The sequence below is a fragment of the Carya illinoinensis genome, chromosome 5, assembly GCF_018687715.1.
Source record: "Carya illinoinensis cultivar Pawnee chromosome 5, C.illinoinensisPawnee_v1, whole genome shotgun sequence".
In the NCBI taxonomy this organism is placed as follows: Eukaryota; Viridiplantae; Streptophyta; class Magnoliopsida; order Fagales; family Juglandaceae; genus Carya; species Carya illinoinensis.
The window spans coordinates 5,675,925-5,697,936 of record NC_056756.1 but is presented as its reverse complement, the minus strand read 5'-3'; the positions used below and the strand labels follow the sequence as shown (position 1 = coordinate 5,697,936).

General features: G+C 35.5%; 2 protein-coding genes across 2 annotated transcripts; one reads left to right on the top strand and one right to left on the bottom strand.

Annotated features, from left to right (window-relative positions):
* The first annotated feature begins 8,469 nt into the window (after nt 1-8,469).
* LOC122310598 (RNA demethylase ALKBH9B-like) lies at nt 8,470-11,916 on the top strand. Its single transcript, XM_043124600.1, has 6 exons — nt 8,470-8,963; nt 9,621-10,085; nt 10,651-10,736; nt 10,837-11,147; nt 11,431-11,502; nt 11,602-11,916. The coding sequence occupies exons 1-6, from the start codon at nt 8,717-8,719 to the stop codon at nt 11,738-11,740; spliced, it is 1,320 nt and encodes a 439-aa protein (XP_042980534.1). The 5' UTR covers nt 8,470-8,716; the 3' UTR covers nt 11,741-11,916.
* Nucleotides 11,917-12,598: 682 nt separating this feature from the next.
* LOC122310597 lies at nt 12,599-21,863 on the bottom strand. The gene is made up of 11 exons (XM_043124599.1): nt 21,203-21,863; nt 19,347-19,471; nt 18,344-18,788; nt 18,088-18,203; nt 16,798-17,581; nt 15,976-16,443; nt 15,374-15,562; nt 15,063-15,290; nt 13,888-14,224; nt 13,558-13,741; nt 12,599-13,389 (listed from the first exon to the last, which is right to left on the bottom strand). Exons 1-11 carry the CDS (start codon nt 21,410-21,412, stop codon nt 12,906-12,908), a joined length of 3,570 nt encoding a protein of 1,189 aa, XP_042980533.1. The 5' UTR covers nt 21,413-21,863; the 3' UTR covers nt 12,599-12,905.
* Between the last annotated feature and the right edge of the window lie 149 nt (nt 21,864-22,012).

Genomic DNA, 22,012 nt, shown 5'->3' with positions numbered 1-22,012 from the left:
GGTTGAGTTCCATCTGTTAGGAATATCAGTACAAAGACCCTTCTTCGATGTTATGCCCGCAGCCTTTGCAGCAACTTTGAATTTCTCCAATCTAGAAGGAGAAGACCTCATGTGACGCCCCCAAATTCCGTTTGGGATTGGACGGATATTTGAAGCGTCGAGACATGCAACACAAGGTTACCTGCCCCCGTTCATGACATATAAGATGCAATAATCCTAACATGCATCTAACATTATGCAATATTCGCAGCGGATAATTTTTTTCTTTAGCAATACTATGCACCAAACTGAAAATATCCCAAATACTTAAAACATACTTCATACATAAAGATCTATTGAATAACTAAGATCACAGCACTATTCCAAAATAGTTATGATCCAAAAGTACTGGAGATGCAACTCCATCGTACAAGTAGTAATTTAACTACTATATTAACATTAACGACGCACCGTCGTTCAGTCGACTGTGTCTAGTTGGTCAGCTCCTGATCCTCCTTCAGGTCCTGTAACAAGATCTACCATTCGGGGGGAATGGTAGTTGGGACTACCACAGTGAGATTTGATTACAAATCTCAGCAAGTTAACAAAAAACTTCCACACAGACTAATGATGCATGGATGACAGTAAAAGCATAAATGCATAATCAAATTCGTAAGTAATTAAAGCATAACTTGACATACAACATAGCATAATTGACATAACTTAAATTGAAACATGAACTGAACTTGATCTGAAACTTAACTTAGCATGAACTTGCTCTGAAACTTGAATTAACATGAAAAATACATACTCCACAGTTGTTGTGGCCCCATGTATTCTACGTGCAAATACATACTCCACAGTTGTTGTGGCCCTATGTATTCTACACAAACTTGACTTAACATTAAAAATACATACTCCACAGTTGTTGTGGCCCCATGTATTCTACACATCACTATGCAGTTAAATACATACTCCACAATTGTTGTGACCCCATGTATTCTACATAAACTTGACTTAACATGAAAAATACATACTCCACAGTTGTTGTGGCCCCATGTATTTTACACTAACTTGACTTAACATGAAAAATACATACTCCACAGTTGTTGTGGCCCCATGTATTTTACGTGTAAATACATACTCCACAGTTGTTGTGGCCCCATGTATTTTACACAAACTTGACTTGAACATAACTTGAAATACATGACCAACTTGAGATAAAAACATTTCGTAACATGGCATAACATATAATAAACAACATATTTAACATGACATACTTGCAACAGTGAATATTACATGACTTGACATACATGTAATAGATGGCATACTTAGCATGACGTACTTGTAACGTACAATAATACATGACAGAATATATTATGTAACAGATAAAAATTGATGACAGAATAAATTCTGTATAATAGACAATTACATGCTAACTTGGCATGGCATGGCATATATGATAACACACATACATACACTGTAGTTCCTTTACTTAGCACACATACACAATAGACTGCTAGTAAGTTAAAAGCTAACTTACCTCGATCTCCGCGTTTCTTATAAAACTTCAAGTGCGATCACGAGGAACTGTAATTAGTGATTCTAAAAGTTAGAACTAAATCACTAAATATTTGAAATATGGAAAATACTAACTTAAAGAGTAAAATTTTCATTTTACTCTCTACATGTGGAAAAATGACCGTTTTACCCATAGCTTAAGGATTTTGCATACTAATTCCAAAAGTTACTAAAATTTACATTCCTCATGTAAATTTTGTCCTAAACTTAAATATCAACTCAGAAAAATTTAAAACAAAACACAACTATGAAGAACACACTATGGTCGAAACATCCATAGGCCATTTTCCTTTATTTTTGTTGCAATTCCTTCCAACTTCAAAACTCATGCTTAAACCAAAATTTTGCAACAAACATCTTCCAATCCTAAGTTCAAAACCATACTTAAAACATCCATTTAGAAAAAGCTAATAATCAACACCAAACTTTTTTGTAAAAAAGATCTAAGCACTTGAATCACAAGTTTTGACCTTAAATCAAAACATCTCCAAGAATTTCAAAAAAAATCAAATCTTACTTCTAACATATTCATAATATTATCCTAACATCAACCATGCTTTAAATAATCAAACTAAAGTCACCAAAATCACAAAATAACATTTGGAGTTTTTGGTTTTACACTTAGTCCAAAAACAGAAACTTTTTCCTCAACTAGTTTTGATAAATCTCTTGATCTATGACTTATAAATATATGATCTTCAAACCAAATCATTACATGGTTTAAAAAAATGTCCTAAAACATATACAAGCTTCTAATTCAAGATCACATGGTTAGAAATTAACCAAAACATAAATTTAGCCAAGAATATCCACACTTTGGCTTATCTGAATATCTCTTTGCATAAAATTTCATATCTTTGAACTAACATCAAATATCTCCAAAATAATAATATAACATGTATATAAGATGTTTAGGATCCTCCAATAAAATTATCAAAGTCATTAGAATAGGTTTAGACCACCAAAGAGTTAAACTTTCTCAAAACAGAAACTGTTTTCCTCTTCCAGTTTCTAAGTTTCTAAATCTAAGAAAATATTTCATCAAAACCTTTAATCATGCAAAAATCCTCAACCAATAGTCATATATACATGTTAACAATACTCCATAAAAATTTCGGACCAATATCTATCCATTAGCTTGGTCAAAAACTCCAAACTATAACATATTCTCCAGTTTATCTCCCAGAATGACCTTTCTATAGTTTATACAATATTTGACTGACCAAATGATCTTCAAATGGGGCAAATAATATATCCATGTAAACTAGACTCAAAAAGGAACAACTTATATGAAGGAGACTTTATGATAAAACACTTACAACAGCTTCGAAATTGGCGTGCAAAACAACTCCTAAAAGCTGTCCGAGAGAGAGTGTTTGATATTCTTTCAATGGAAAGTGTAAATGAAGATAATTTCGTGGGGAGAGGTGGCTGGAGATACTTATGGATGAGATATGGAAGAGATGAGGCTGGAGTTGAGAGTTGAGTGTAGTTTTCTCCTACCCAAAAAAAATCTATAAATGATTATCTTATAATATTCTATCCAATAATATCTAAAAAAACATCAACTTAAGATATTTTTATCTAATAATATCTATCAACTCAAAATATTTTTACCCAATAATATTCACGAAAATTACCTCAAGATATTTCTTTTTATCCAATAATATCTACAGTTTTGAACAGACGTTTTGTCCGAAAATATGAAAAAATGTTATTGCGCCATAAGTCTTTAAATAGTCCTCCGAGTCTAATGGCACAAACCATATTACATTTTGACACTTCTAACTATCTCCAATAATCAAAAACACATTTCTGATACCATAGTAAATAATAACACTAACTATGTAGTTAGACAAAAACCTATACGATTAATGGATTTGTGAAAACTTATGGGGTTTTCACGAGGTTCCTAAAGTTAATAGAAATTTCACAATTGAATTTCTAGCGGGCTGTTACACCTCACCCATTTCACAGCCATTCTAACTCGTGAAACCGAGTCATCAACATCTTTCAACCCCTCAGTCACAATTAAATTCAAAATATGTGTAGCACATCTAACATGCAAGTATTCACTATCCAAGAATGTCTTATTTGCATCTTTAAGATAATTCTTTAGATATCCCAATGCGACATCATTAGACGACGCATTATCAACTGACACAGACAAAACCTTTTCCAACCCCCGCTCCTTTATTGCGGCCTCCGATGCCTTCCAATCGTCTCACTCTTATGATCAGTTATTTGACAAAATTTAATAATCTTTTTGTGCAGAACCCAATCAGCATCAACAAAATGCACAGTCAACGACATGTAATTCATATTTTGGATAGAAGTCCAAGTATTGGTAGTGAGGCAAACTACCAAACTCGCGAGTTGGCCCCTCAAAACATCTTTATCATGGAGGTACATCTTCTTAATATCCTTTGCCACAGTGTGACGAGAAGGAAGTACAAATCTCGGTTCTAACTCTTAGACAAATTCTTGGAACCCTTTACCCTCCACAAATTGAAACGGCAGCCCGTCCATGACAATCATACGAGCTAACTTCCTTCTACACTCATCGGAATCATACTTCGTATACCCCTTCAATGTTGGCCCTCCGGCCCCACTACTCACATCCGCCATTTTAAAATCTAGTCTAGATTGACCCTTCTCTACTAAGGATTTTAAAATTGGACTCTTCTTACATTGTTCTTCTAGATGGACCTTCAGCTGGGATGTACCATGTTTCCTATAGTGACATCCATATATTTTTCTACAGTGATTATATTTAGCTTGTGGGTTGTGGGGGTTACCATCCTCTAGTTTGGTAAAGTGTTGCCAAACTATAGATATAGGTTTCTTGCCCTGTGTGGGCTTCGGAGCAGGGCAAGGTGTACTCGTTATAGGGATAGGAGTAGGGTTAGTTTCTGGGGTAGGGGTGTTGGCTGGGGAAGGCGAGCTATCACTGAAATCCGAAAACATTCCTGATTCTCCAACAAAAAAAAAAAAAAAATTCAAAATGCAATCCAACACAATCAACAAAAACTACATACAAAACTATTATTGATGTATTAAGTACTTTTTATATATAATGATGATAATTGAAATGCTACACTATAATAGGTTAAGAACACATGAATTTCCATCATTTCACAAAAACATGAAGATTAGGGTCATGGCCCATTGCCCTCATTCAAAGGGTTAAAATTAATTTTTTCTAACCATTAAAAAATAATTCTATGTGAAAGTTTTTACACCTCATATAAGCAATTCCAAATAATTTGATTAGGAAGATAATTTTTTAAAAAATATAATTGAAAAAATCTGGAAAAAAGGAGTCCGTTTCCACATGTCACTTCAACATGCTTCATATTTTCTTTTTAAGCCGCCCTAAGCCTATAATCTTTCATCATTTTTCCTTTCTCATTATTATTATTATTTTTTTCTCGGCCACTTTAATAGGCATTTTTTAATAGGCATTATTTTCTTCTCTCTTTTTTCTTTTTTACCTTTTTTAAAGTTTTGGCAAGCACAAAGGTTAATTTTGTGTCATTTATATATAGGCCAAGTGCATGGTAATTTAGGTTAATCATGTGTACGTTATATATATCATGTGGAGTCATGAGTATAAAACTATATATATACATATGATAATTTTATTCATTCATTTAACAAATCATTCATAATAAATTAACTTGAATAAGACCCATTTCTTTAAGCTTTTTCGATGATCTGTTTAAAAAAAATAGGTTAAAATAATGCAAATTAATCTATCCGATTCGATGATATATTATATATAATATATCCAATATTATATAACAGGATAAAGCCTCCCTACTCACTAAACATTATGATCACTAGTTATTAATAAGCATGGACGTCACAAGTTTTTTTTTTTTTTTGGTTGGAAAAAGAAAGGTAATTTAAATATTAAAAATTAGAGAAATGATACTTGTTGTCATATATCAATATGTAGATTATATGCACTCTCTTTTAAAAAAGTAAATAAATATGAAAATCTGATAAATAAATTAATTTTTTTAACAGTAAAGTTTACTTTTTTTTTTTTAAAGAAAGTACTGGACTTGCACAATCTAGACTGATTGTATCTAGTATTACTCTAAATATATTATATGTATGCCAAAAGTCAGAGTCGTAAGAAGTAGAGAGAAATCTTATGTACTCAATAATTTTATTATTTTTGGTAAGTCCTTTTATTTATAAGCCTGGGTCTGTTTACATTTTTCAGTAACTTTGGATTGATGTTCATCTCATCTTGTTTCGAGTTGTACTTTAAAAGAAATTATACATATTGTGGTGGACTTTCTTTGTAAGCTATGAAGATCATTTTAGTATTTTACTCTCCGAACTTTCTTTTTTTTTTAAAAAAAAATTTTATGATTTTTTTAAGATATATTGTTTATTAAAGATATATATAATTTAGGAGTTTCATGGATTGAAACCCCTAAAAAACATTAGGATTTCAGATTGGGACCCTAATTTAATTTAGGGTCCCAATCCGAAATCCTAACCCCTAAATTGATTTAGGGGTTTCAATCAAATTTACAACAAAAATAAACAATCCGAAACATCCAAAATGCTTGAAATCCGAAACAATCACACAATGTCACAAACAACGAATCCACAGCACACAATTCACAAATCTCATCATCTATCTCTGATTCAACCTCATCCTTCCTCCAATCTCCGATCAAAACTCAAAATATATATATATATATATATATATATATATAAATTAATGGAGAAAATCAAAAGAGGAGGAGAAAATTTAACATACCGTGCGTCCGGCGTGCGTCGGCTAGGGAGAGGGAGGAGGGAAGGCGTGCGGCACTGCATGTGGGGACTTAGGGGGTTTCGGAGGGGAGGGGATTAGGGGTTTCAGAGGGGAGGGGAGTCGGAACTCGGGAGAAGCTTGGGGCCTGGGGGTTTCGGACGCCGGGGGGGGGGGGGGGGGGTTAGGGTTAAGTGTTAACCCACTAAATGAAACGACGCCGTTTCATTTAAGCATAACTTATTAATATATATAATATTATATATTATATAACATACGGGGCGGGGCGGGGGAAAAACGGACCGGGGGGGTCCGTTCCCCTCCCCCGCCTCCACTGGGTTACACCATACGGGTCGGGGGGCTCTGCCCCGACCCTAACCGTGCGGATGCCCCGCCCCACCCTATGCAGGGGCGGGGCGAACGGGGTGGGGCAGCGGGTTCCGGGGCCCCGCTGCCCACCCCTAGATTGATTCTATCACAAATTCACATTACTTGTCAAGGAGTTTACAAATGTAAGTGTAATGATGACTCATGAGAGGTACTTCTCTGTTCAGGCAAGTCATCTAAATAGGATCTCATTCTACAATGAATGAAGTTAACGTTTTTTTTTTTTTTTATAATTTTTTATTTTATTTTATTTTATTTATGCCCTTAAAACAGACGTGACTGTCTTTTAACAATTTATTTTCATTTTTGACAATATAAATCACGATACGAAGCATGAACAGAGATGATTATTTGTCGTTGAAAATTTCTCTTTTTATTATTTATCATCTAGATCACCTCTATTTCTTTCGTTCTCTTCAACAAAATATTTTGGAAATATCTTTGTAACATAATCCCATTTTTTCATATTTTGATTTTATTTGGCTTATATATTTTTATTGTGAGTATACATGATTGAATTATATTACATTGTATATAAAAATATATTGCAAATATCAAAAGATATAAGGATATTTTAAATTGATTGATAGTTAGAAGAAATATTTTTAAAAAATAAAACAGATTATTTAAAAGATACGAAAAAAACAGATAGAAGTATGTAAAATAGAATGAAAAAAAGTGGATTTTGATGATAGAAATAATAGAATAAAAGAACCATTGAGAATCATCTTAAAACTCACACATAGAACCTAAACTTTTGGAAAGACTAGCACAGTAACTTACCGTCATGGCCCTCCACTTAAATTGCAGTTTTTTTTTTTTTTTAATAATGCATTCAAAAGTTGATGAATATTATAACATTAATTCAAGATAAAAATAGAATAAAAATATAGTATATAACATTATCTTTTATGAAGTTTCCAGGAATAGCACGATTATTAATTGTTCCGTTGCAGCAACTTTGACGGATAATTCTCATCCTTTTCTCACCGCCCACATTTTTGCATGAACCAACCCACACGGCTAAACCCTAATCAAGATAACAGAGTATATTCATTCATTAAAAGTACTTCATATTTTATTTTAAATTAAGTTTATAAAACTTGACAAATTGTATTCGATAATTATTAGAATTAAAAAAAAAATCAATTATTGGGACATTGACTCCAGATTCTATTTAATACTAAAAGTTCAATAAATATATAAAATAAAATGTCATAAAGTGATCCGCTTTTATTAATCATTATCTAACTATTAAAACGAGTAAATTTAAGTGAAGTGTAAATATAGTATAAATTTTAAAATAAAATAAAATTTATTATTAAAAAATTATATATATTTTTTTTATGTAAATTTATATTTATCTATTTATTTAAAAAAAATTATATAATATTTATACATTTTACAATTATAAATATCATTTATATTATATAAATTAGTTTGCATTCAACTCCCTCCGCCTACACTGCATATAAAAGCAATGACTTGATGACAAAGTAAGGGCTTTTTAGTAGAATATGTACCGAAAGGGCAAAAAAAAAAAAACGACTTGACGAAGACTTTGGTTTTTTTTTTTTTTTTGGAATGCAACGACTTGACTTTGTTGAGTTTCTTGCATTACACAGGAAAGTACCTGGAAGTATCACTGCTTATCCGACGTTCTCCACGTGTAGGGCAAATAATATCCTACGGTTCATAAACTAGCACGTCATTTTTTTACCCGCATTTATAACTGAAAGACATACCGCAGGACCAAAGCCATGTCGTCGTTCTTGCCTGCTCTGTTCTCTCTAAGTTCACTCTCTGTCTCTGTCTCTGCTTCTGTCCCCCCCTCTCTCACTACTATGAAGCAAAACAAGCTCTGAATTCCATCTTACCCGAAGACCCAGTAGTAGTCTTTGTTGGATTTCGCATTTGGTTCCTGAGTGAGAAGGAAGACATAGAAGAGAAAGTCTCAAAATCGCACATCATCGTACAACAACCAAGGCCAAGATGATACCAGGATCGAACAGAAACTTTGAGGATCACCACCCCATGTATCACCATCAGATACGAGGATCGAACAGAAACTTTGAGGATCGTCGCCGGACGTATCGCCATCGCCATAACCATCGCCATCTTCGAAGCCCCAGAAGAGGATCATTACGGGTGCTCGAATGGAAGAGAAGCTCAGGAGAACATAGTCAGAAGAGATATTGGGATCATTTTGAGTCGCATCGTTCAGAAATAAGGCGACAAGGTACGAGCTTTTGAATTGATATTTTTCTTAAATTCAAGTATTCACTTGAGTTTCAGGATTGCTTCGGATTTCTGTTAGAATCTTTTTCTTTCAAGAATTTTGTCCTTTTTGTGACCAAAACCGAGACGTAAAAGTCTGTTCTTGAGTTCTTTAAACATTGTTCCTTTTTTTTTATTTCCTGGTTCTCTCTTATGTGACAATTCAACTAAACTACCTGCAATTTGCAGTTAACTAGTTATTCAATTCGATTGATTTTATTTCGTGTATCAAGCAAAGCCAAGTTTATAAGTTTATTTTATTTTTATTTTTATTTTTCATCCTTCGTAGATTACTATAAATACAAAGTTATGTAACCAGAAAGAATCGAATACAGTACGCAAATCTTCGTCTTCATTTTCCTTTTCTTCGTCTCCTTCTTCTGAGCATACTCTGTTTTCTTGTAAACCTTGGTTCTCGTCCTCTTCCTTTGCTCGATCTAACTTTTCTCACTGCTCATGATTTACTTTCTGACAGTTTCTTTTTCCTGTTTAATTCTCTCGAGAAAAATAGAAAGATTCAAGTTGTTTCCTTTTTTGAGTTCTCAAATTGCCCGGAAAGTACCGAAACGTGTACAAGCTCCAATTGACCCTATAATTTTCTGGTTCCTTTTTTATGCAGAGGATGTGAGGGAAATACCCCAGTCGAATTATAGCATTGAACGTTCAGAAAATTTCTATAGGAAGCCTTATAAGCGAGTGCGTGCTTCCGAGAGCATTCCCCAAATGCCTCGACCTATCTACTCGTCAAGACGAAAAAGGTTCGGCTCTGATTCTTTGCGTGAATCGGCAAACAACAAAAATAATTCATATGATTCGGATTCTGAAATAATAGCGAATGATAGAGTCAGCAGAGTTTTATCTGGGGCTGATAATGGGTTGTCTGAGGAGAAAAAAGAGCATATCCGAATATCTCAAGTTGACAGGAAAAAAGACTTCGTCTACATTGACAGAATCGATGGAAAACGAACAAATGTGCTTCAAGGTCTAGAGCTTCATACCCGGGTTTTCAATACCGAGGAGCAGAAGGAGATTGTGGAATGTATCTACGAGTTACAAAGAAAGGGGCAAAGGGGGCTGCTGAGAGGTTTTTATAGTATTTCTTGCTTTCTTTTAATTCATTCAGAGGCTTCAAACATTTGTCTAGTAAACTTTCCTTCATTTAATATATTCTACTGCGCACTGCACCTTTCCTTTTTGTGTTTTGCATTTCAGTTCCGGGGTTTTATCATGATGCTAGAGTGAGAGTTAGTCCTTAGTGTTTTTTTCTAGGTTTATGAAATAGGATTTGACAATATCGCATCATGTAGTTCCAACAAGAGAATATGTTAAATTGAATTCACAGAGAGCCTGCTCTTTTTGGTTAGAAGGACCTCAGAATATACTTTTGCATTGTTCTTGAAAGAAAGGCATAGGTACTTGATAATTCTTCATGTAATTAAGCAATCTTGCACATCATGTGCTGTCAATAGCATAGAAGAAATACGTTTCTGGTGGGAAAAAAGTTACTTCTTGCAAAGTTATGATTCATGTGAACCTGTTTTGATATGTGCTATGAACTTGAGAAACAAAGGACGGGGGTGGGGGATTGAAATATGGCTTATACTATCAAGAAAATTAGAAGGTTAAAGCTTTATCTCATGGGTGAACAGAGCGTACATATTCAGAACCTAGAAAGTGGATGCGCGGCAAAGGACGCGTGACGTTACAATTTGGCTGCTGCTACAATTATGCAGTGGTAATTTCAATTCCAATTCTTACATGCATCTTTCTTACCTTTTCTGATACATCTTTACAACCATAGCCAAATGTGTGATATTAATTTAGCAACCTTACAGGATAAATATGGGAACCTTCCAGGCATTATAAGAGGGGAAGAAGTGGATCCGATACCGCCATTGTTTAAGCAAATTATCAAGAGGATAGTCAGGTGGAATGTCATGCCCCCAACATGCATCCCTAACAGCTGCATTGTGAATATATATGAAGAAGGCGATTGCATTCCCCCTCACATTGATCATCACGACTTTGTTCGACCCTTTTGCACTCTTTCCTTACTGTCAGAATGCAACATAGTTCTTGGGTCGACTTTGAAGATTGTGGGACCTGGAGAGTTTTCAGGGCCTGTCTCTATACCTCTGCCTGTCGGGTATGCTTCTGTACTCTTTCAATGAGCAATGTTTTATTAGTTTCTTGGTGCTTTTTTCTTTTCAAGGATCATAATTCCATAAACAAATATGCAGTGTAAATGCATGCGTAGTAGAATTCATTGTTATCTATCTTAAGATGTTGCTCAAACCAGTTCATCATTCAAAAGAAGTTCAATGCTTCTATGGGGGATATTGAAGTAGGAATTTAGTAAGTTGTATGTTTGATAACTTTCATCTTTGATCTCATGCTTAAAAAAAAACTGCCATTTTTCCTGTTTGCAGGTCAGTGTTTGTTCTAAATGGTAATGGAGCTGATGTTGCTAAACACTGTATTCCAGGTGTCCCAACAAAAAGGTAACCCTTTTCATTTGCCACTCCCAGAAGCAAAAGATGAAAGATGTTTATATATTTATTTAAAATCATTCCTTATTTTTGCTTATCTTAAATTTGCAGGATTTCCATAACTTTTAGGAAAATGGAAGACAGCAAACTACCCTACAAGTTTTTGCCCGACCCTGAGTTAACTGGATTGAAGCCTCTTATACATTCGAGGTCACAGATCCAACATGACCGTCATGGAAAGAGTCTGTGAGGCAACAAAGCCAGATCAAGGAAATGGATTTTCTTTTTATTTTATTTTTTTAATCAGTTTAATCATTGGGTTCAAACAATTTGGAAGATTGAATTTGTTGGTGTATGGAATGGGTTATTCTTATTAACCTCATGTGACTTGTTGCCTAGAAAATGAACAGTCTGTTTTTCCTCTTTTCTCCTCGTTTACTATGAATGATTCTATTTTCTAAATGAATTTCATAATAAACTTAATGAGTTTTGCAAAACTGATGACATTTATCTCGAGACTTACATTAAAAAAATAAAAAATAAAAATACATAATTTCATGCTAATAATTTTCTTGTTAAAATTAATTCAAGAAACCAAAATAATATTTCAAGCTTAGAGGCTGTTTGGATTAAGAAACGATTTCATCTCATCTCATCCCATTATTACAATTTTTTTAAATTTTCATGTAAAATATAATAAACATTACCTCATTTTATCTCATCACCGAATTCAAACGAGCCCTTTATAATAAAAATAAATTTAAAATCTAATATACCTCGTCATGTTATCAATTTTTAGATTCACTATGGAATCTCTATGGCTAAAAAAAGTCTTATCTACTGATAAGAGAAGCTTTAGAAATAGATATGGAAATATATAAAACAAGAGAAATGATATTTACAGTCGTGGTTATGCAAGCGGCGTGCAGTCGCTTTGAAAAAAATGAATTAATATGAGATCTACATGAAAAAAAAAATAACTTTTTAATCATGGACTCTACTCTTTGTCAAAGCGATTGCATGATATTTACAATTCCACGACTGTATATAACATTGCTCATAAAACAAATTGTTAAAACCCTACTTCGAATCAAAGAACTGCAGCAAATAGAACAAGACAGACTGCGAGAGAGTTTGCTGTCCTTTTTATTCAAATAAATCTAATCCGTACACACATATACATAACAACACATCCTTTCGACTTTGCAAACGAAGGGAATAGCAGTTGAATAAATACAGTCGAGAAACTTAAATTAGTCTTGGATACCATTTACATCAAATCATTCTGCATAATAATAATAATATATACATATAAGCTTCAATGTACAACTACACACACTAGTATGTACAGCTGTGTATGTTTTCATTATTATTGTCTTCTGTACTTCCTACGCTTTTTATTCTCTCAAATCCAATCACATATTAGCAGTCAGATGGGTATACCATGGCTCATGAACACCAACGGTAATGGTGGCAGCCACCACTAAAACTTCGGCCGCTTCCACCACCCTCTGTGTCAGCAATACAGCTCCAACTCGTCGCAATGCCATTTCTGCTAATTTCTTTCCCTGGTGCCCATTTCCCCCCAGCATGACTCCTCTGGCAGCCAAATAAACAGCGCGAGACACCTTTTGAAAAACGGGATCCCCCGCTTGCAAGCTCTTTGATAACATCCTGGCCGTGACCACCCTCCGCAACTTGAGTTTCTCGGTGTCTACCTTCTCCCCACCCTCTATTGGGAACTCAGTAATTATTTCAACAATTTCTTTAATACCTGCATCTTCCACTCGATCCAGTAGATCCAAAAGTCGCTCAACACACTTTGCAACTATGCTTTCCATGTCTGTTGGGGTGGCTATTGCTGCCTCGCTCAGGAGGGTCTGCTGGCAAACTAAAATACTGCATTTTACAAAATTTCGAATTAATAAATCATTTCAATCAAGAATAAGGCATGCAATATTAATGGCTAACATATATCACAATTAAACTATCAAGATAAGATACATATTTTGAAAAAATTCAGAATTAGATCTATATTGTTTTCCCCACACAGCAAAGCCATTTTACCTTGTGGAAATTACAATAATCTTCTGAATTTGAGCTTGAACAGACCTCAACCTAGACAGGTTAAGCAGTAAAGTTTCAGGCAGAGCTGCTTGCGTGAGACCTTCTACCCCACTTACTAATTTCAACACCCCAAGTCTCACGAGTAAGTCAACTTTTGCTCCCTTGCATTCAGTTAGTTGATCACCTGATCCAAGAACCAAACGAAGAGAGTATCAAGAACAATGTGGATTTCGACTCTTACGTGTCTATTATCAACTTAGTCAGAATACTGGAAACTCAAAACCCTTTGAATATATACACAATACTTAAATGTTGATTCCAGGATCATACCATTACTTCTAGCAGCTGAAGTTGTCATTTGGTTTCCATTTGTTTTGACCAGAAAGCTTCCACCAGTTCTAAGGGCGGCGGAAGGAAGAAACCCTGGAACTGACTTTTCATAGCCCATCAAAGAGGAGAGGAGATTTTTATGTTCTTCCCATTCCTCATCTTTGAAACCTATAATGGAAGAAAGCCACTGCACCGTCAATGGCAAAGAGGTATTTGCATCAGATGGAGATCCATAACGGTTGGCAAAAGCATTTCTAAGGTAGTCCAAGCCAGTAGGACCCTTTAACAAAGGCTCCATAATTCTTAAACGTGCTTTGCTTATCTCCTGCTTAAGCACCTGTCAGAAAATGTCCAGATCAGTCGCACATATAAAATAGGAAAATAATACTGTGCCACCTCAGTTTGCCCTCTCAATTTGACCACTTATGCATTTTATTTCATTTTTCATTTTTTATTTACTTAACGGTTAAGGACGTGTCTGTTAGTGTATTGGTGTTTTTTTTTTTTAAATGTTCAAAGATGTTTTAAAAAAAATAGAAAGTGCAATTTGAACTAGGGGGCACGCCCAGTGGTCAAACCTGGGTGGCATAGTAGCATTACCCTTTAAAATATATCAAAACTCCTTTTAGCAAGGAGCAAAAGATATCCTATCATCCCTATCACAAAGCTTGGCTATACCAATCGATAAGATTGGTGGTCAACACCACTTCTGACTCATTTTACTCAAAGCCTGCCTATAATTAGCAACTGTGAAGGCATCAAACATAAGGAAAATTACCTTAAACACCATGATACAAGAGTAAAGTAATAGCAGTCCCATAAAAATATGACGGTAGCCATGGACCATCAAATGATTCTAAAGTACATCATAGACTAACGATTTTTGGGCATTGAACCCCATAATAACCAAAACTGCAGCAACAACATAATAACCAAGAAAGTAAAGCCGTACATATGTATATGCCCTGGCCAAGTAGCAAGTCAAACCAGTGCTGCCACTGGGCATGAAGATAAAAGAAAATACAATTTCAAATCCCAACATTTTACTAGCATACGTTAACTTCAGATGTGTTTGAGCAACATATTACGAAGAAACACATTTATCTTCTTGCAGGGTAACTTAAAAAGGAAAGACAAAAGTGCAAGACCAATAGAGAAAAGGCATGAAAACACACCTGAATCTGCTCTAGGACAAAACGCAGACCCCTGATCATTGCAATTACGCAGGAATATCTTGACTCATCACTGGCTTTACATATCTCGGATAACTCATTCATTAACATCTGATGGTTGGCCTTCAGTTCATCGTCCTTAACTGGAGCAGAGAGCTTTTGCAAAGTGACCAATGCAAACTCTAGAATCGTTCCAAGGTAATCAATGTCCAGGTTACCTGACTTTAGCACCTTAAAAAGGGGAATATATGGGTTAATATCAATATATGATGGTTTTATGAGTAATTACTGGCTGCAGCTAAGGAAGGAACTACCTGAGAGAAAATGTCTAAATCAATAGCATCAATAATCTCTTGCTTCCAGTTCTGTGGAGCCATCTCGCAAATTTCATCTCTCACCTCCCTCATGAGCTGAACAACCCGATCATAGTCAGGATCATCCTGTTTCATAGATTCCATCACGCCATCCCAAAATGCCTTCTCCATTGCCGCTTTTATGTTCACCTACACCATAGTAAGCCAAGAAAACATATTACCACCAGATGCTTGTAACTAACAGTAATAAAAGGAAAAATCTAGTTGTAAGCACAACTACGTACTAATATGTCAATCTAATGTGATTGGTCAAAAATTAGATTTTATTGAAAACAGTGCTAATTTAAATTTTAAATATGAAGAAATCAGTATTTGTACGCAGATTAGTGTGCGATTTTGCTTGTACGCTCGTAATAAAATTAAACTGCATGTTTTTGCATATTGATAACAGGAAAAATACGAACTTTTTTTCACGGGTAAGTAAAAGATGACAGTAAAATATATAAATGGATCATGGAGTTCTGCTACTTTTCAGTGACTATTTTTTATGGAAGTGTTGGGCGGACTATAAAACATAAAATAAAAAATCAGTAGATAATAACCTTAATATTCTTTTGATCTTCATCAGTGGCACTCAAGCTATCATTAAAAGTAGGGCGTTGCTCATGGAGGAATTCATTTACAATCAGCTCATTCTCGGGGATCAGATTTTCATCTGATGAACCCAGCTGACGGTCTAAACTGCTTCTATGTGAGGAGAAATCGAATCCTCTTGTTGAGGAAGCATGATCTTCCTTGAATAAGGTCCGAACTACATGGCTTGGCTGTTCAACACTTCCACCCACAACACTTACTTTATCTGAGCTAGCAACATAAGAAGGACTGCCTGAGGAGCTCGGTGGGCTTGGAGAAATGAATTGTGTGATTGGAGATTCTATGGGGCTTCCATTCTCCTTCGCTTGAAAGTATTTAGATCGGGTTTCAGATAAAGCAGATTCCATACGCTCAATCCCAACATCCCCACTCAAATGTCTTACTTTTTCCCTCAGAAGTCTTTGATCTTCTGTGACCTGCATTCAAGAAATCCAAACATGACAATTAGCAGGATATTTCCACAGAACTAGGAACCATCACAATATCAACTCCTTCTAATGTCATAAATTAAACTGATAGCAAACTTCAGTAATTTCAACCTGCAAGGCTTTTATCAAATCGAAGATGGAAAAGTTCACAACCATCAAAACATTTACTATTGGGACTGGCCCCCAGAAATCTTTCGACCTTTTCAAAAGTCCAAAAACTAAATCTCCAATTGAAAACCGCACACATAACCTTTATGGGTAGTTCACCAAATTGCAACAACTTTAATTGCATGTTTGGTGATTTCCCAAAATAGATAATAGATTAAAGGGCTAAGGCAAGACCTGTTTCTGAATAGCCTTCATGTCATGAGTAAGAGCAACACTCTCTCCTCCTGGAGTTAGCTTGCAAGTTTGAATCATAGAGAGCTCAAGCTGGCAAGCTGCCCTCACCAAATCCTTCTCCAACAATTGAGCATCCTTAACCTTCCACACCACAAAGCAATTTAAGTAGGAGCACCATGCTTTGTCAAATGCCTGGAGCTGAGACCTGAAGGTCCAACACTTTTGTAATTTGACGTCAGACTCTTCATCAAAACTTTGAACTGGACCCTCCAGTACAATCTTTATCAAAATCTCAAACTCCCGGATAACATCCTCCGCAGACTTGGCCAAAGCAATTTCACGCTCTCCTTGGTCACTGAACACCGCATCTGGATGGCCCAATATCATGTAAGCACAAAGAACCACTCTCACTGGATACCTTGATAATTTATCTGGACTAATGGCCGCCTCTCTAACAAAACCTACTTTTTTTGCGTCTTTGCTCCTCCTAGAAGTCCTGGGAGTATCCCTTCTCTTAGGAGAGGCAACTCGTTTGAGAAGGTGGTCAATGTTATCCATAAAGGACGGATGATTAGCACCAGAAATAGCTCTGGAGACCTTCAGCCGGCTCTCAAACCGGTCAAGTAAAGCTTTCACTGTCTGAAGGGTGGCAGATGATTCGATCAGAAGTGCAAGCTGCTCAAATGGCAATGATTTCACAGACTGCTTATTCATTTTCAATGCATCATAAGCTTTTGCCAAGGTTAAGGTAGTTTTCCTCACCCTAAGGAAACACCTCCAGCACCTAGTGAAAGCAACACAATTAGAATATGTTGTTTCATCCTCAAAATAATGTGCAGTATTGTACAAGGAAAAAAAATCTTGGATATGTTTAATGTCCATTCACAGCACTGGCTATTTATATGTTTGAATTCATATTCGATCAACTAATATTGCCAAAACAGTACAAAATACATCAAAAAGAAGTCACATTAATGTCCTACAGAAAAAATAAAAGTTCTTAAAATATAAATATTTTCATCTCCAGATCAATACCTGCAAAACTGTATAGAAAATGTCACAAACTCAATACTTACTCTGAAATGTACTGGCCAAATATTGCATTAGATCACCTCATCACGTTCAGTTTCACATACCAAGCAAAATATATATATATAGCAACTACGGATACAGAGCTAAATACTTAACCCAGCTCAGCAAATCTTTTAAAAGTCTAACAGTGATGCTTTAACTTCTGTAGTTTCTTTTAAGATAAATAAAAAAATTCTGTAGTAATGACAGGCTATATACCTTGCTAACTTTCGGGAAAGATGATCAGCCTGTTTGTGCAACCTATTCCACTTTGGGGGAACAGGTCCATGCAGCCTACCTCGCTGCCTCAAATATTCTGCTCTTTGTCTCTTTGCCTGATTATCATGAAATTCAATGAGAAACGATAATTATATATAAAAAAAGCCCCATAAAAGTCACAACTCAAGCCAAGTGAAAACTAAATAAACACCACACGGTAAAGAAATTATAATCACAATTCAGAAAACAGGCATACCCTCTGAAGTCGATCTTCCAACTTATCCCTCATACTCCTCCTTTCAATCTCACGTTGGTGAGAGACAGACTTAGCCACCCGTCGCACTTGCAACATCCGAGCACGTGCCCTCTTTTTCTCTGCTTCCAGCAAACCTAGTCGCTTTGTCTCAGCAGCTGCACGCTTTTGTTGAATTGCAGCACGAACACGCTCCTTGTACTTGCTATCCCGAGCCATCCTTCGCAATAAGGATTGAGATGACCTCTCCTTTAGTGTGGCTCTCCTTTGCCTGTAAGCCTTAAGCATAAGCATTCTATTTGCTGCTGCCTGCTGAACCCGCGATTCCACTTTTGTTCCAAGCTTCTCCCGCTCTTTCTCATAACGCATTTGTACCCCACTTTTAGCTGCTTGCCGCAACTCATCCAACTTAGCTAGTCGCATCTGGGCCTTTGCCAAAATGCTCAACCTGGTGATTCAACTATCAGTAATTACCATTCTCTTTTTGGGCTGCACTCTTTTAATTTACATAATTGACGCAAGTGTGATAGTTTCTTTTGAATTTTATTATGAAAAAGAAAAGGCCCACATGAAATCCTCTGACAAGCAAAAGAAGCTAAAAGTCAGAAGCAAGTAAATTTCAGAAATCAGTCCCATGAGAATTATTGGTCCTTTAAATTTATGTAATCAAAGTAAATTTGAGGCGTCTGGCATGGAAATTTGGTAATCACGGTAGAGATGTTGTGTGGTAGTTATTGAAATCACTTACAGGTTTTTAAGTTATAAAGGTGAAATCCTGCGATGTGGATATTGTGAGGAACTCAAAAGTTCCAAATATACATTTCGAATAACTAGGAGATAATCCAAAGTACATGCAGATCGTGACAATAATAACAACAAAATTGACAGCAAACAGAAAAGCGTGATGCAGAAAAAAATAATACAGAAATGCCACAACTAAATTGCAGTGTTGTGGCGTGAATATAGAAATGTGCAAGTTGTGGAAATTGAATTACATAGATATTACCTTTTCTGCTCAGCAGCTTGGAGCTTTGCTTCAAGACGCTGACCAAGATCATCCTCATGAGATGAAGACCGTGATGGGCTTCTCGGCTTCGCTCTAGCCTTGCTTGACAGTTTCTCATAGTATTGCTGCATCCAAAACAAAATTGTAGTGTAAGCCAAAGTAAAATTCACAGAGATTTAGATAAACAAAGAGTTTTAAAAACTTCATGTTTGATTATGGTGCATGCAAACCAAAACCAATGAACTACAGGATTCAAAGACCAAAAAAACACCTAGAAGTCGCTGATTTTATCAAATTGAATATAGGAACGAAATAATTTACTTTAAAAAAAAAAAAAAAGTAAGCATGAGCCATCAAAGGGACAAAAAAATAAATGATAGTTTCAGAAAGAGAAATTCAGAGTTGTGCCCTCTGTGTTACTAATAAGATTGACTTATCAAAAATCAAAGAGAAATCCAAGTAAGGCCAGCGAGTATTAATTATTACCTTAAATTAAAGCGTTTAGAAGCATTGAACAAAATAAAAACCAATGATACCAAACTTCTAAGACGGTATAGGAAGGAGAGAATTTAGGGCATGTTTAGATGCTTGGAGTATGTCAGAATTTTGTGAATAGTAGTGAAATGGTTTGAATAAATAGGTTTCATTGGGTTTTGAGAAATAAGATATAAAAATTGAATAAAAATATTCTAAAGTTAAAAAACTTTTTAAATATAATTTGTTATATTATTTTGTTTTGAAGTTTGTTAAAGTTGTATTAATTTGTGTGCTTTGTTTTTAAATTGATAAAAGTTGTAATGATTTTTGTGTTTGAATAATGATAAGGTAATGATTTGTGTAGCTGAGTGATGTTTGGATTATCAGAAGTTGGGAGAACTTTTGAAAATTCTCATGTTTGCCAAGCATCCCCTTAATCAGTTCCAACAACAATCAAGCGAAGAAAATATTTTTGATATGTACGTGTGTAACATACACAGAGAGAGGAGGGGGGGTTGCTCATGCGAAAAGAAAGAGCAAAACAGACATATCCAAAGTTCCAAACAGAATAAGCACCCACTCTCACCTAACACAAGAAGGAAAAAAAAGCTTCGGCACAAAGTTTTAACCGAGAGAGATAAAAATTATTTTTTACAAAAGCAATATATATGCGACAATTCGCTGAGATTCAGAGTGAAAAATAAGTAAGAACGTTCTTTTGCCGTGTTTGGTTGCTGAGAAAATTAAGAAAAAGGTCATTTTTATAAATTTGATCTACTTCCTGAGAAAACTACGGACTATACTAAACTGATCAACACAAAAACAGGAAAAAAAATTAATTATTTTAGGTGTGACTTTCTCAGGATCCACAACGATCGGAAAAAGAATATAAAAACTATAATCATGAAGTATATGCTAACAAATCGTTGTAAAAAGGTACCCAATTAGACAAAATTATCACAGAATGAAAAATATGAGTGAGAAATTATTTAGTAAATCGCGCGAAAAACAGACTTCTAATTCACTGAATGGATTGATCAGATTAAGTTCAAATAATTTCACAAGCCAACAAAAAATCTTCTGAGTTTAAAACGTAGAAACGTAAAGCAAATAATTAAAAATAAATTCTTGGAAAAAATTAGAAACAAGTGAGTGGGAACAAATTAAAGAGCTGAGGAAACAAAAAAGGAAAAATACTCAAGTATTCAATTTCGAGAACGAAACCAACAGCACCGAATTTTTTATTTTATTTTTTTGTGGAAGAAAAAGAAAGCCTCAAAATTCTATTTTATTTCTTCATATCCTCGGTAAACAAACAGAAAGTCGGACAAAAATCATCGTCGAAGTGAAAATTAGGGAAAACGTATAATAGTAGAAACCTGGCGCCGAAGATCAGCGTCGCGGAGCTTGGCTTCGATTTCTTCGACTGTACTCTTGGGAGGAGACCTACACTCCAAGAGCCTCCGCCGAAGCCTACGAGGTAATCTGGGAGAAGAGTTCGAAAACGAAGTTGAATCGTCAAGGGGAAAATCCATGGCAAAAGCAACAGCCTTCCCGTCCTCCGGCGACGACTCCACTCTCGCAGCCATCACATCTAATGATCCCTCCCCACCACGACGCCGACGGATGACTCTGAAAACGTATATACGAAAAAGACAACGACGACGATAATATGTACGGATGTATGTATATATCCGATGATGATGTTGATGATCTGCGAGTGAAGAGAAAGAGAGAGCAGAGGATGGGTGGTATGGAAACTTTTTTTCTTTTTATTTTTTTTATTTTTTTTTTGGTAGGGTGGTTGTTTGGTTGAGAGAAAGAACGTAAAGGGTTAGATAGTAGAGTTTTGGAGTTACAGAGAAGAGGCTTTAAAGCGGTGCGTAGGTGTGCAAAAGTAGACGTTGTGTGTCGATTACTTATCCGGGATATGAGGGTGGACTCTGCCACGTCAATGGAGCCCCAACGGCACTCTGTGTTACCTTTCCTTAATTCCTCTACCTTCCTCTCTGTCTCTGATTGCGGTGCGGTGCTTGCTTTCCCACGCCTCTCTTAGCGCCTCCAATTTTGCTTTATTTATTTTTTTTCTCTCTCTTTTTTAAAGTAATGAGCCTCCAATTTTCAACAACAATCATGTGCACACAAAAGAGGATTTTCAAATAAAATAGTGGCTTCTTTGTGTGTTGACA